Here is a 12,999-nt window from a genome sequence, read left to right as displayed (position 1 = left end):
TCTTCCACACCGATCTCGACAAACCATTTCTGTACCGTACATACCCTCCGGCGGTGTACCACTTTATTTTGTTCCTGGATGGAAATTTAGACCGTAACAATATATTTCACCCCCCTGCAAGACCATGGCATAGATGTCATAACACATGTGTGTGTGATCCTCAACTAGACAGCGGGGAGGTACCGTACAAGCAAGATGGTGGGGGCGCTTCAGGCTGTGGTGTGGCTGTGGTGTTTTTTGGATAAAAGATGTTTACGCGTTATGCGCTTCAGCACTCGGTCGTCCCATTCTGTGAGCTTGTGTGGCCTGACCGGGGCAGCTCTAGCAGGGCAGAATTTTGACAACCTGACTTGTTGGAAAGGTGGCATCCTATGACGGTGCCACGTTGAAAGTCACTGAGCTCTTCAGTACAGCCCATTCTACTGCCAATGTTTGTCTATGGAGATTGCATGGCTGTGTGCTTGAGTATATATACAGTATATGGGTGTGGGTGTGGCAATGGGTGTGGGTGAAATGGGTGTGGGCTGTGTCAGCAATGGGTGTGGCTGAAACAGCCGAATCCACTAATTAGGAGTGTCTGCATACTTTTGGCCATATATATATATGCCATTTTCTCTCCCTATCTGTGGCTTTGTTCCTTATGCACGGCCACATATTTTAAGTTACAAACTCCAAACTCGGAGTATAAATATAACTTTTTGTGGGGGGGGGGGGGGGGGGGGGGTAACATTGGCCATGTGGCCCTGGCCTCGCCCATGGGTGTGGGAGGGTCAGGGTGGGCGGGCGTAAATTCTCTAAGTAAATGCGTACCGTGTAATGCCACCTGGTGGTGGTGGCAGAGGGTATTCAATTTCCTTTTTTTATCTGGGCAATTCGTCATGTGAAAGCACTCTCCGCACTGGTTCCTCTCCTTGGTTCAGGTTCCTCCTGGTCACTTCGTTTCACTAGTTCAGGTTGTCCTCCTTCCTTTCTCCCCTCCCCCAAAAACGGAGGAGCCTGTCATCGTATGTGAAACATTTCCAGCGGGAATGGACATCAGGACAAATGCGGGGTAAAGGTGGGGGGCGGGGGGGGGGGGGAGGGGAACGGAAGGAGGACTGGGAGGGGGGCTTTTGGCAATCAGGACGATTATTAATTGGTCCGTCAGCGAAGGGACGGGTACGCTCCGCCAGTAATTGATAAAGATCAGATCTCGCAAATTCTCAGTTTTTATAAAATTGGAGATGTTTCCATTTAATTTACTTTGAGTTCAAGTGCATGAGAATATGTAAGGGCTCTGATGATGTTCGCTTTGAATCAAACCAAAAGATTAGACCGAGAGAGCAAGGTTGAGTAAAAATAAACGTTTATTTTTCTGCTGCGTTTTAAAAAAAATCCTCATGTTACCGTTTATCTTGCTTGCTTCAATTACCAAAACAAAACTCAAGGACAATCTAAACAAAAAGTAGAGCCGCCTTGCAATGTTTCAGTCTGGCAACATCACAGAAATTACTTGAAAAACCTTTTTTTTAAAACTATCCGACCAGGCGATTGCAAAAGGGCCTTTGGGAGCTTAACATGATGTGATGAGCTGTGACCGCATGATGTCATGTAATCATATAAATAATAACGCTTTTATTAATTATTGTACCACGAGAAACAAAGTTGATTAAAAAAAAAAAATTAACTGATGACTGTGTATAAGGAGGATTATCATGGAATTTGTGCACTGAGGGCAACTCCAGCTCAGGGCAACTCCAGCCACCGCTTTCCTGGCGGATTGGAGAGTGAAAGCCAACGGATGTGGGAAGACTTTTTGCCTCCATGTTTGCCACACATACGGTTACATCTTTTCCACAGGACGAATTCCCAACAGGTTGAGACCACTCGCCAGGACGTTCCGCGCCGAACAAAGCAAGACCTTTCGCGCCTGTGGACGGTCGTACAAAACAGTCATTTTGTATGTAAAAAAACGGAACAGGTTTCATTTTCATCTCCTTAACAAATCAAAATACCCAAAAGCCTTTTGTCAACATTGAACAATGGATCGTCTCGATATTAACTTGCACTGTAAACAGCCAATATTATTTCCATTGTAAGTTACTATTCGCCATGCTTCTGGTGTTCACGGTAGTTGCGTAAATATGGCTGAGAAATGGTGACAAACCTGTGCAACTTGAGGTGGGCTTCCCTTCACAGGAAGCTGCTTGTGGACGACCGAGACCAAGCGACTGCAAGAAACAAGTTTGGTGAGATGAGTATTATGTGGAAACTAGTAAAAAAAAAAACCCATCAAAAACGACGGATTGGAACTGTTTATTCGACGGTGCAGCCTCGTGAGCGTGCCGAAGTCTGAAGCCTTGGCCTATAGTGTCAGGTGTGCTTATATCTATATTCAGTAGACATTATAAAGATATAAATGAACACTCGATTTACTCTGCGTATATTGCACATCACGTGCAGTGAATTTCACCTCCCTGCGCCTTTTATTTATTATTTAAAAAACGCTTCTGTGCACCGCCCTTGAGGCTCGTTTTGCAAGCCACCGTCTACAATTTCAATAGAAGAGACATAATTACTCTTTTATGGAAAATGTTTTTCGAGTTTGTTTTATCCTCAAAAATAGACAGTAATGAACACAAATTTGTGTTTAAAAATTGGCCTTAAAAACCTACCCTAATGAAGGGGGACAGACATCTGTACAAACACACAAACTGACATGTTTTATATGGTAGATATTAAATTTGATCTCAATTCAGGGAGTGACACACTACACTATGAAGGTGGCTGATCACATTTGAGCTACACACTTGGCATGTTGCTTAAGGAGATGGGTACCTTTTACTGTCTGAGTGAATGATTTCACAATGCACATCTCCTATAATTCTCTCCATGGAGTGCTCATGGGAAGTCATATACACGTCGTTACGATCCGAGGTCACAGGATTATGGGTCGATGCAGAATGTACCTGAGCTGAAGGAGATATTGCACCAGAGATCTGGGCTGCAACTCCATCCAGGCCTTGTGTAAAGCTTCATCATAACTACGGTTGACAAAAAAAATGACTGGAGCAAATCCCTGAGATTAATCAGAATCTCTGACATATTATAAGCATCACACACAGTCTACTCCATGACATTTGCTTCACTATCCCCACAAGTGCCACGCTCAGGCTTCGGAAAACAGCTCCATTAGACGCGTGCAAATGTCTCCCTCTAAACCATATAAACCGCTCCATTGGAGCTGCACAAACGGCTCTCCTGAACACATAGAAACGTCTCCATCTGGCTCACACAAAATTCCCCCGTATTCGTGCCAGGGCTGCCGTTTTGTAATGCAAGAAATGAAGGAAATTATTTTTAAAAACAATTGACAATAGCTCTGCATCTGAAGTACACATTGCCCTATTTTGTTGCGCAAGGGCCGTTGGCGTGATTTCCTTTGGTTTCAGGTGGAATCCAGAGTGGAATCAAAAGTGACACACACACACACACACACACACACACACACACACACACACACACACACACACACACACACACACACACACACACACACACCTATTTTGTCACAAATTGGAATTCTCGCCAGGTACTTCATCCTCTCTCGCGGTATGGCTCCTGCTTTTGTACTTTTTCCAATTTCTTTCCAGACCGATTTGGCATCTAACCTGTATGTATTTCATAAAGGGTGTTACCTCATCAGGTGCTGGATGAGCTGGATGGCAGGCATCTCGTGCAAGCATTCGGGATCAAAATTGGTACTGGCCTGTGTTTCCTGCTCACGTTCTAGACTGAATATTTGCAACAACAAGCAGCAAGTAGTGAGTATCATAACAACAAACAAACAAAAAACACCAACAAATATGTGGGTTCCCTGCAGGCAGGGTAGGCAACATCTTTGTCACAACAGAAGGGAAAATCGTTTTACCTTTACCTTAATATATACGACAGCAGATGTGGGGCAACTTTGCAGAAAATATGTAATGCAAGACATTGGCTTTTCAACGCAGTAAACTTTGTCGTGATTTATTTCTGGGCATAAAGGCCAGAGAGACCAGAAACAAATCATTGAATGATAAATAACACCAACAAAGATTCATAAATACCTGCAAAGGCGAGCGTGTGTGTACTGCAGGTACACGCCCGTATCTCCACGCCTCCGCAGCACCCGATCCCAGTCAAACTGATAGTTTCTGCAGATGTCTCCATGAAAATCCTGCAAACATCAAGACGTACTTCACCCTCTCTTTTGCTTAAGGTCATCTGCTATCTGCTTGGAAATCAGCAAACATTATCGCTTTACACAAAAAAGGTACAAAAACAGATCCTTGCAACTACAGACCAATCAGCCGTCTCCAAATTATCAGCAAGGTCATGGAATCCATCATTGCTTTGGATATCAAATCCTTCCTCTTCTCCAATGGCTTGATATCTGATCTTCACTTCGGTTTCAGATCAGGTCACTCTACTCTGGACATGTTGCTTCTGCTGTCTCAACAATGGATGGAGGTCCTCAATGCCAAACAGGAAATCAGAGCTGTCTCCCTTGACATATCACGTGCCTTCCATATGGTCTGACACCCCGCTCTGCTCACCAAACTCTCCTCCTATGGTATCCAGAGAAATCTCCACGCATGGCTTGCGGACTTCCTCTCTGGTCGTAGTCAACGTGTGGCCCTGAAAGGATTTCTCTCATCTCCCCTTCCTGTTCTGGCTGGAGTTCCCCAAGGTAGTCTTCTGGGTCGTGTGCTTTTTCTTGTCTTCATCAACGATCTATCCGACTCTCTGGAAAATCCTCTCTATCTCTTTGCTGATGACTCCACTCTCTGCCGCTCCATTCGTCATCCCTCAGATCAGCAGGCTGTAGCCTCCCCACTCTCTGCAGACCTGGAAGAAATCAAAAACTGGTCAAACAAGTGAAATATGTCTTTAAATCCTGACAAATCTCACACTCTCACTTTGCCTCTCTGAAAAGACCGACTGGACAACCCATTTCCAAGCTGGCCTCCAAAGCCAGTCGCCGACTGGGCATCCTACGTCGTGCAAAGTCCTTCCTTGGCACATCTGGGCTCCTCACCACATACAAAGCTTTCATCTGCAGCTTGATGGAGTACTGCTCTCCCCTCTGGGATGGTGTCCCTGCCTCACACCTAGCTCGGCTTCAAGCTGTAGAAGCCAAAGCTTTCAGAATCATTGGAATCTCCCGCGATTAAACTGATTCTTAGGGCCTTTCACTCTCTCACCGCAGGCAGGTTGGTGGTCTTTCTGTCTTCTGCTGACTCCTCTCCGGCCTTGCTCCCCCTGCTCTGTCTGTGGTCTGTCCCCAAAATATTCCTGCAGGACACACAAGATCTGCCAGCAACCCTCTTCTGGCGAAACTGCCAAAATCAAGACTCTCTGCTCACCTTCATACACACACCATTCCTCTTTTCTCCCACATCTGGAACAAACTCCCACACCCTCTTCAATCCCTCTCCTCTCTCTAGGTCTTTAAAACAGCTGTTCACCACCATCTCTTACCTTCCCTCACCCAAAACCTTGATCTCTCCTGAAATTCCTCGTCGTGTTCATTTGCTTTATACCGTGTACACCCGCCCCCCCCAGCCCCCAGCCATCCCACTTCCACAGATCTACTGATGTCCCTGTTCTCTGCTGTTGTTGTGCGTGTGTGCTTCCCTCTCTCTCCCCCTCTTGTCTCACGCTCCCTTCATTGTATGTTTTGTGTGTCTGTGCATGTTTCATGTTTAATGTGTTAGCTCTTACACGAGCCTCGATTCTGCATACAATTAAAAAAAAATAAAACATGGCTAAATATCAGGTTCGTTTGTGTAACCCCCCTCACCCATTGAAGGGATGTATAGTCATGCCCAAAAATATTGCCACCTTTGCACTTTTTTCAAATAACTCACAATTTTCTCGAAAAATAAGTTGAAATTAACAAAAGTATTTCATCTCCACAATTCTTTGTTTCACTGTTAACATTACAGAACCTTTGTTTTTGATTCAGAACTGAATATACTCGTATATCCTTTTCAATCAGAAAATAAAAAGAAATGGCATTGACAAAATTATTGATGTCCGAGACTTAATATTTGGTAGCACAGCCTTTGGACAAAATAACTGCAGCGAAGCGCTTCCTTTAGCCATGAATGAGCTTCCTACACCTCTCTACTGGCAGTTTGGCCCACTCTTCTTGTGCAAAGTGCTCCAGTTCTCCCAGATTTGAAGGGTGCCTTCTCCCAACAGCTGTTTTCAGATCTCCCCACAGGTGTTCAATGGGATTTAGATCTGGACTCATTTCTGGCCACTTCAGAACAGTCCAGCGTTTTGTCTTGAACCATTCCTGGGTGATTTTTGAAGTGTGTTTGTGGTCATTGTCCTGCTGCAAGACCCATGACCTTCGACGGAGACCCAGCTTTCTGATACTGGGTTGAACATTGCGCTCCAAAATGCGTTGGTGATCTCTTGATTTCATGATGCCATGCACACATTCAAGGCACCCAGTGACAGAGGCAGCACAGTAACCCCAAAACATCACCGAACCTCCTCCATGTTTGACTGTAGGGAAGGTGTTCTTTCCTTTGAAGGCTTCATTTTGTTTTCTGTAAACATAGAGATGATGTGCTTTACCAAATAGCTCTAATTTGGTCTCATCTGTCCACAGGCTATTCTCCCAGAAGGATTTTGGCTTGCTCAGGTGTGTTTTGACAATCTCCAGTTTGGCTTTCTTATGTCTCTCTCTCTCAGCAGTGGGGTCCTCCTGGGTCTCCTACCATATAACCCCCTTTCATTGAGTTGGCGACAGATGGGGTGAGTTGAAACTGTCATACCTTGTGTCTGAAGGTCAGCTTGAATCTGTTTGGCAGTTGATCGAGGTGCTTTCTCCACCATTCAAACAATCCTTCGCTGCAATCTTCGATTAAGTTTTCTCTTGCGGCCACGTCCAGGGAGGTTGGCTACAGTGCCATGGGCCTTAAACTTCCAGATAACATTGCGTACGGTGGACACAGGAACATCAAGGTCTTTGGAGATGGACTTGTAGCCTTGAGATTGTCCATGCTTGGCTACAATCTTGTGTTTGACCTCCTCAGACAATTCTCTGGTTTTCTTTCTTTTCTCCATGCTCATTGTGGTACACACAGTGACACAAAATAGCAGTCTGACTCCTTTTTTGCTGCGACGAGCAGCTCTATGAGAGGACCGCGTTGTTGTTCTTGTTGTTGGGGTGCCTTTTTGGATAGCGCATGCGCATACACTCGGACGTGCGTTAGTAGGTGATAAATGTTGCTTCTGGGACACCTCCGTTTAACATGGGAAATCCCTATCTAATGTCATTTACCCCCTTGTCTTTTTCAAAAATCATAAACACCTCTATTTCTCCCTCTATGAACCTATAATCCTTCTCACCTTATGAACCTATAATCCTTCTTGCCTTATGAACCTATAATCCTTCTCACCTTATGAACCTATAATCCTTCTCACCTTATGAACCTATGATTTTCTTCCTTTATGAATCTATAATCCTTCTAGCCTTATGAACCTATGATCCTTCTCACTTACATGTAATTTTTACCCTATTCCCCCCACTAGCCCCTTAATGTAGTTCCTTAGACCACTCTACTAATGAGCCTATAAATATATTATCTCTTTCTAACTTTTTAAAGAGTTCCATTCTCCTATAGAACTCATCCCCATCAAGTATATTTATAAAGTATACAGGTTCCTTAACCTGTTGTTGTGAAAGTATAAAGTGGTATGTTTCACGGAGGGTTCTTGTTTGACCTCCTCCTCTCCCACATACCATTTTAAAATTATAATATTTATTATCCGATTGATAACCATTAAAGTTCTCACTCCACTCTAATATATTTTTCTTCCCACCCTCCATTACCCCACTTAACAAATGAATACGTTTATCCGTCTTGAGAACCTTCTGACCAGTGATTCTCTCAACCTCTTGAATCTGATATTTTTCAAATTCGTTATGTTTTCCATTTATATACCAAGGTTGATTACACCTCCACTCTTTAGTCTGGTTGATACTTGGTTCTATCATTTATGGTGAAACATTGCATCATCTTTTGTTGAGCCAGTTGCCAACTTGGCACAGGATGACTCAGCCATGACTCAGCCTTGCCTATAAAGGCTCTAACCACACCTTGCTTTTTTAAACACACGTTATGTTTCTCTGGAGGATGGAGGATGAAGCTTTATCAGAAGACAGGTAAGTTTTTTTTGTTCTCACGATTAATTATTCATTGTCTTATATGGAACATCATTAACAGCCTCTCAATAATTATTGTTTTTTCTCTTTTACAGTATATCTTTATCAAAGCTGGTAATTGATGTTGAAAATGAAGTCAATGATTATCACCAACAAAGGGAGGATCTGAATGAAACGCTTAAAGAATTCACTGAAGTTCGGAGGGGTCTTCATAATGAGATGGTTGAATGTTTGAACAGCCTCTCTCACCCATTAATATTACCCAAAGCTGTCTCTACAAATGAACAAATGACTGACAACGAATTAAACACCTTGTTTGGGATGTTATGTGAGAGGTAAGATATATGATTAATTCTTCACAAACTTTGATACTGTGTGTATGTGTGTTATTAAACGGTTTGGTTGATACTTGGATACTGTCTTGCGATTTTGATATCACCAGTGAGTTGGTATTTAAATGTCAACTGTTTGTTTTATTTCAGCATTAAAAGCCAACCAAACAACATGAACTTTGACGATGAAACCAATGATTATCACCAACAAAAGGAGGATCTGAATGAACCCCTTACAGAATTACCTGGAGTTCCGAAGGATGATGATAGATCAATAGCAGTGACAATAGATGAGATCGATGACTTCATAAAGACCTGGGATTTGAGGTAAGATATATGATTAATTCTTCACAAACTTTGATACTGAGTGTATGTGTGTTATTAAACGGTTTGGTTGATACTTGGATACTGTCTTGCGATTTTGATATCACCAGTGAGTTGGTATTTAAATGTCAACTGTTTGTTTTATTTCAGCATTAAAAGCCAACCAAACAACATGAACTTTGACGATCAAACCAATGATTAATCACCAACAAAAGGAGGATCTGAATGAACCCCTTACAGAATTACCTGGAGTTCCGAAGGATGATGATAGATCAATAGCAGAGATGATAGTTGGGAGGAGTGTCAACTCATTCCCTGGCCATGTGAGTTTAAAATTTTCATCTTACAATGTGTGTAGTATAAATGGAGTTTCTAATTTATGGTCTTAGACTGCCCTCGTGTGGTTTTGGGATGGCACGGCAGGCAAATACTGTGTTTGGTGAATTTAATTTAAAATCCCTTTTGTGCCTTGCAGACACAAAATAAATTGGTGAAGTCAACATGGGAGACAACATTATGTTGGATTGCCTTGGAAGAAACTGGATTTATGGGAGAAACTGAATTTATACCTCGTGAAAAATGTTTTATTATAATTTTTATGTTTTTAATGTTATTTAATAATTTTGATTTTATTACTGTATTTATACCACATGATACCTTGGAAGAAACTGAATTTATACCTCGTGAAAAATGTTTTATCATAATTTTTATGTTTTTAATGTTATTTAATAATTTTGATTTTATTACTGTATTTATACCACATGATACCTTGGAAGAAACTGAATTTATGGAAGAAACTGAATTTATACCTCGTGAAAAATGTTTTATTGTAATTTTTATGTTTTTAATGTTATTTCATAATTTTGATTTTATTCGCTTTGTCCAGAATTATTTAATTCTTAATTACAAAAAGAGAATAAAGGGAAAAAAGATGAGAAGGTGCACCCCCACCCTTGATCCCCCCTCATCCCACCCCTCCCCTCCCCTTGTGTGTGTGGGGAAGGTGGGGGTGGGATGAGGGGGGATCAAGGGTGGGGGCGCACAGGGGTGGGGGATGATGGGTGTGGTCTGTGTGGGTGTGGTCTGTGTGGGTGTGGTCTGTGTGGGTGTGGTCTGTGTGGGTGTGGTCTGTGTGGGTGTGGGTGTGGTCTGTGTGGGTGTGGTCTGTGTGGGTGTGGTCTGTGTGGGCGGGGTCTGTGTGGGTGTGGTCTGTGTGGGCGGGGTCTGTGTGGGTGTGGTCTGTGTGGGCGGGGTCTGTGTGGGCGGGGTTTTTGGGTGGGGTCTGTGTGGGTGTGGCTTATGATTTTTATTTATTTATTTAATTTTTTTTATTACTACTAATTAAATTAGCTAATCTGGGTGGATGAAAGTATGGATGGTTGTTGTTTAATGAATTATCAGTTTTGTTTTTTGTAATTCTTGTGAGTAAAATGAACCCAAGATTTCTTCCCAATTCATATCATATAATTTGTAAGTCCAAGGCATAGTATCCATTACATCAACGATTTTGAATAATTCATTAGTCCATCTCTTTGTATAACCTTTCTCAAAATGACTTTTCCATCTGTATATTCTTACAATATCACCAACTTTGAACTTGGGCTTTCTCAAATTAATCTCCTTTTCATATTCTAATTTTGTAAATGTTTCTGATGGTTTTGATTTTGTTGATGAATGAACTGTATTATTGTAATTATCTACAATATCCTGAATAAAATACACCCATTTTTGGGAACCGAGTTGTGTGAATTTTTTATATAATTTCTCTTTTAAAGTACGATTAAAACGCTCAATAACAACTGCTTTTCCTTCATTAAAGGTGCTGTATAATTTAATACCCTCCCCCTTAAGAAATTTCATAAATATTTTGTTATAGAACTCTGTTCCCTCATCGGTCCACAGTTTCTTTGGTTTTCTTTTACTTTTATTAAATATCTGTTGGAAGGCTAACATCAGAGTATAACCTCTCTTGTTTTTCAAAGGAACAACCCAAGCAAATCTACTCCTCAAATCAATAACGGTTAAAGTATACTTGTATCCCTTATCATTTTTTAGTTCGATTAAATCAGCGGACCATATGTGGTCGGTGTATTTAGAATAAACTTTCCTTCTTTTAAACTTTGTGATTATAGGTTTATGTAATTCATCAGCCAAAAGCTCCTCAGTCTTGATGACATCATTAGAGCCTAATAGTTTTTTGAGGGTGAATAACCAAGGCCAAGTTTCAATTTAGCATTTATCAAATTTCTCACAATAAACCTATCAACCTTCTCTCTCAACGTTGGATTTTGTATCAAAGACAAATTATACAACATTTCTCTGTCGGCTTTATGTTTTTTTTTTTTTTTTTTTGTAGTGGTTTTCCCATAAGCAATATCATGCTTCATACACACTTCGTCAACCCTATTTGTAGGTTTAGACCAAGGTTTAGGATTGTCAGCCTCATCTAATCTTTTATCCAGGTTTGTTCCAGGACCACAGAAAGAATATCCAGGTAGATGTAGTTCCCCTGGAATTCCAGTTGTTGTAAATTTACTTCCTGACAAAAACTTTTGTATGTCTCCTCCACTTTTAGGAGAGATTAATTGGCACTTTTTAGAGCCACACGCTTGACATATTCCTTTTTGATAAACTCTATTATTTTTAGCTTTAACAAAGGAGATATTTTTAGATTTAGTTTTCTTTTTACATTTGAGACAATAACTCATATTTATTTATGAGAAAAAGTCCTACATAGTGCCAAAGCCTTTTGGGTTTTCAACATATACATTTCTATCTTGATTTTTAAAACATAAAGAATCCTTAGGAATGCCTTCACTCTCTCCTCCATTTATTTACAAATAAAACTAACTAAAGTCAATAACACCAACATCATCAACTATATGTTGTATATCTGCTCTCTGAATTTATTATAGCAAATTTAAAAACCAATATCTTCATAAGAGTCATTAGTTCTTTATTTTCCTCTTCGGTGCGTTGAGATTGATTTATTTGTCGTAATAACTTCAATCTTTCATTAATCTCAGGAATGGTCATATTTTTATATTTTTCCCCCCTCTCTCTTTCCTCCCTCTCCTCCTCCTCCTCCTTTTTCTCCCTTTCCTCCCTCTCCTCCTTCTCCTTTTTCTCCCTTTCATCCTTCTCCTCCTTCTCCTTTTTCTCCCTCTCCTCCTTCTCCCTTTCCTCCTTCTCCTCCTTCTCTCTTTCCTCCTTCTCTTCTTCAACTCCTTCCTCCTTCTCTTCTTCAACTCCTTCCTCATCCCTTGCTACCCTTGAGCTTGAGCCCCAAAGAATATTATACATATACTCATCTGGATTTTGAGATATTCTTGTATCTATAATTATTTTTCTCATAATAGGATACCAATAAGATTTGATGACGATTTCTAAAAGAGTTTTATATTTCATAACTTTGAGAAGTTCATTTTTATTTAATATTTTAAACAAGTCTCTATTTGTGGGTTCAGCAATATCAGTATAAGGCCACTTTTTAATGACAAAATTTCCATGTATATGCTCCAAATCATAAGGTATGTAATACCGAGCACCCTTTTCTTGTAGGTATCCCTGAATACAAAAATTATAATTCTCTTGTAGTCTTTTTCCTGCCATTTATGTATCAGAAATATATGTGAGATTAATATTATAACAGGTAATACCACCCCATCTTCCCACTACCAAATCGGTTTGTATTCCTCGGCTTTCTATCCTTATCTCATTACCTTCCTTCTTTGTCATGTTAACCATCGCTATACTATCATATATTTTTCTTTTCTTAAAACCATGTATTTGTTGTTTACTAATTGTACTTCCACATAAATCCTTATCCTCACCAAGCGGATAATATTCTTCTTTACGAGACTGATTCAAATCATGTAGGTCTTCTAAGTTTATTGAAAAATACCAATTATACCCTAAATCAGGCATATCATACCCCCATTTATTGATTCACATATTAACTATATGTCCTTCTTTATAAAATTCAATTGTAAGCAGATAGTTAAATTGAATGAGGAAAGGTGTATGGTCAGTATAACCGGGTGTTGTGGTTGTAAATTTTACTTGTTTAACAAAACGTGCTGTTTTCTTTAAAAATATATATTGTGATAAATCAAATAAATCTAATTAAGTCATTCG

General features: G+C 40.6%; 2 protein-coding genes across 2 annotated transcripts in view; one reads left to right on the top strand and one right to left on the bottom strand.

Annotated features, from left to right (window-relative positions):
- Positions 1–1,328: 1,328 nt before the first annotated feature.
- RARS2 (arginyl-tRNA synthetase 2, mitochondrial) overlaps positions 1,329–12,999 on the bottom strand; it is a 79,881-nt gene continuing 68,210 nt past the window's right edge. Inside the window, exons 16-20 of the mRNA XM_078773567.1 lie at positions 4,089–4,198; positions 3,678–3,773; positions 2,949–3,023; positions 2,147–2,210; positions 1,329–1,909 (exon numbers count right to left, since the gene is read on the bottom strand). Of these exons, the coding sequence (XP_078629693.1) occupies positions 1,823–1,909; positions 2,147–2,210; positions 2,949–3,023; positions 3,678–3,773; positions 4,089–4,198 (432 nt within the window). The 3' untranslated portion in view covers positions 1,329–1,822. The remainder of the gene's footprint in view (positions 1,910–2,146; positions 2,211–2,948; positions 3,024–3,677; positions 3,774–4,088; positions 4,199–12,999) is intronic.
- LOC137421757 (uncharacterized) lies at positions 5,631–9,064 on the top strand. Its single transcript, XM_078773468.1, has 4 exons — positions 5,631–8,206; positions 8,302–8,541; positions 8,689–8,865; positions 9,013–9,064. Exons 1-4 carry the CDS (start codon positions 8,163–8,165, stop codon positions 9,062–9,064), a joined length of 513 nt encoding a protein of 170 aa, XP_078629594.1. The 5' UTR covers positions 5,631–8,162.

Source organism: Myxine glutinosa, chromosome 3, assembly GCF_964187855.1.
Source record: "Myxine glutinosa chromosome 3, kmMyxGlut1.1, whole genome shotgun sequence".
Lineage (NCBI taxonomy): Eukaryota > Metazoa > Chordata > Myxini > Myxiniformes > Myxinidae > Myxine > Myxine glutinosa.
The sequence above is the reverse complement of the archived record's forward strand: the minus strand, read 5'-3'. Positions and strand labels throughout refer to the sequence as shown.

Bases quoted from the DNA above. Each gene is read 5' to 3' on its own strand.
- LOC137421757 (XM_078773468.1), top strand. From the start codon at position 8,163: ATGTTTCTCTGGAGGATGGAGGATGAAGCTTTATCAGAAGACAG. The intron at 8,542-8,688 runs GTAAGATATATG...GTTTTATTTCAG, and splicing joins TTTGGGATGTTATGTGAGAG to CATTAAAAGCCAACCAAACA. The intron at 8,866-9,012 runs GTAAGATATATG...GTTTTATTTCAG, and splicing joins ATAAAGACCTGGGATTTGAG to CATTAAAAGCCAACCAAACA.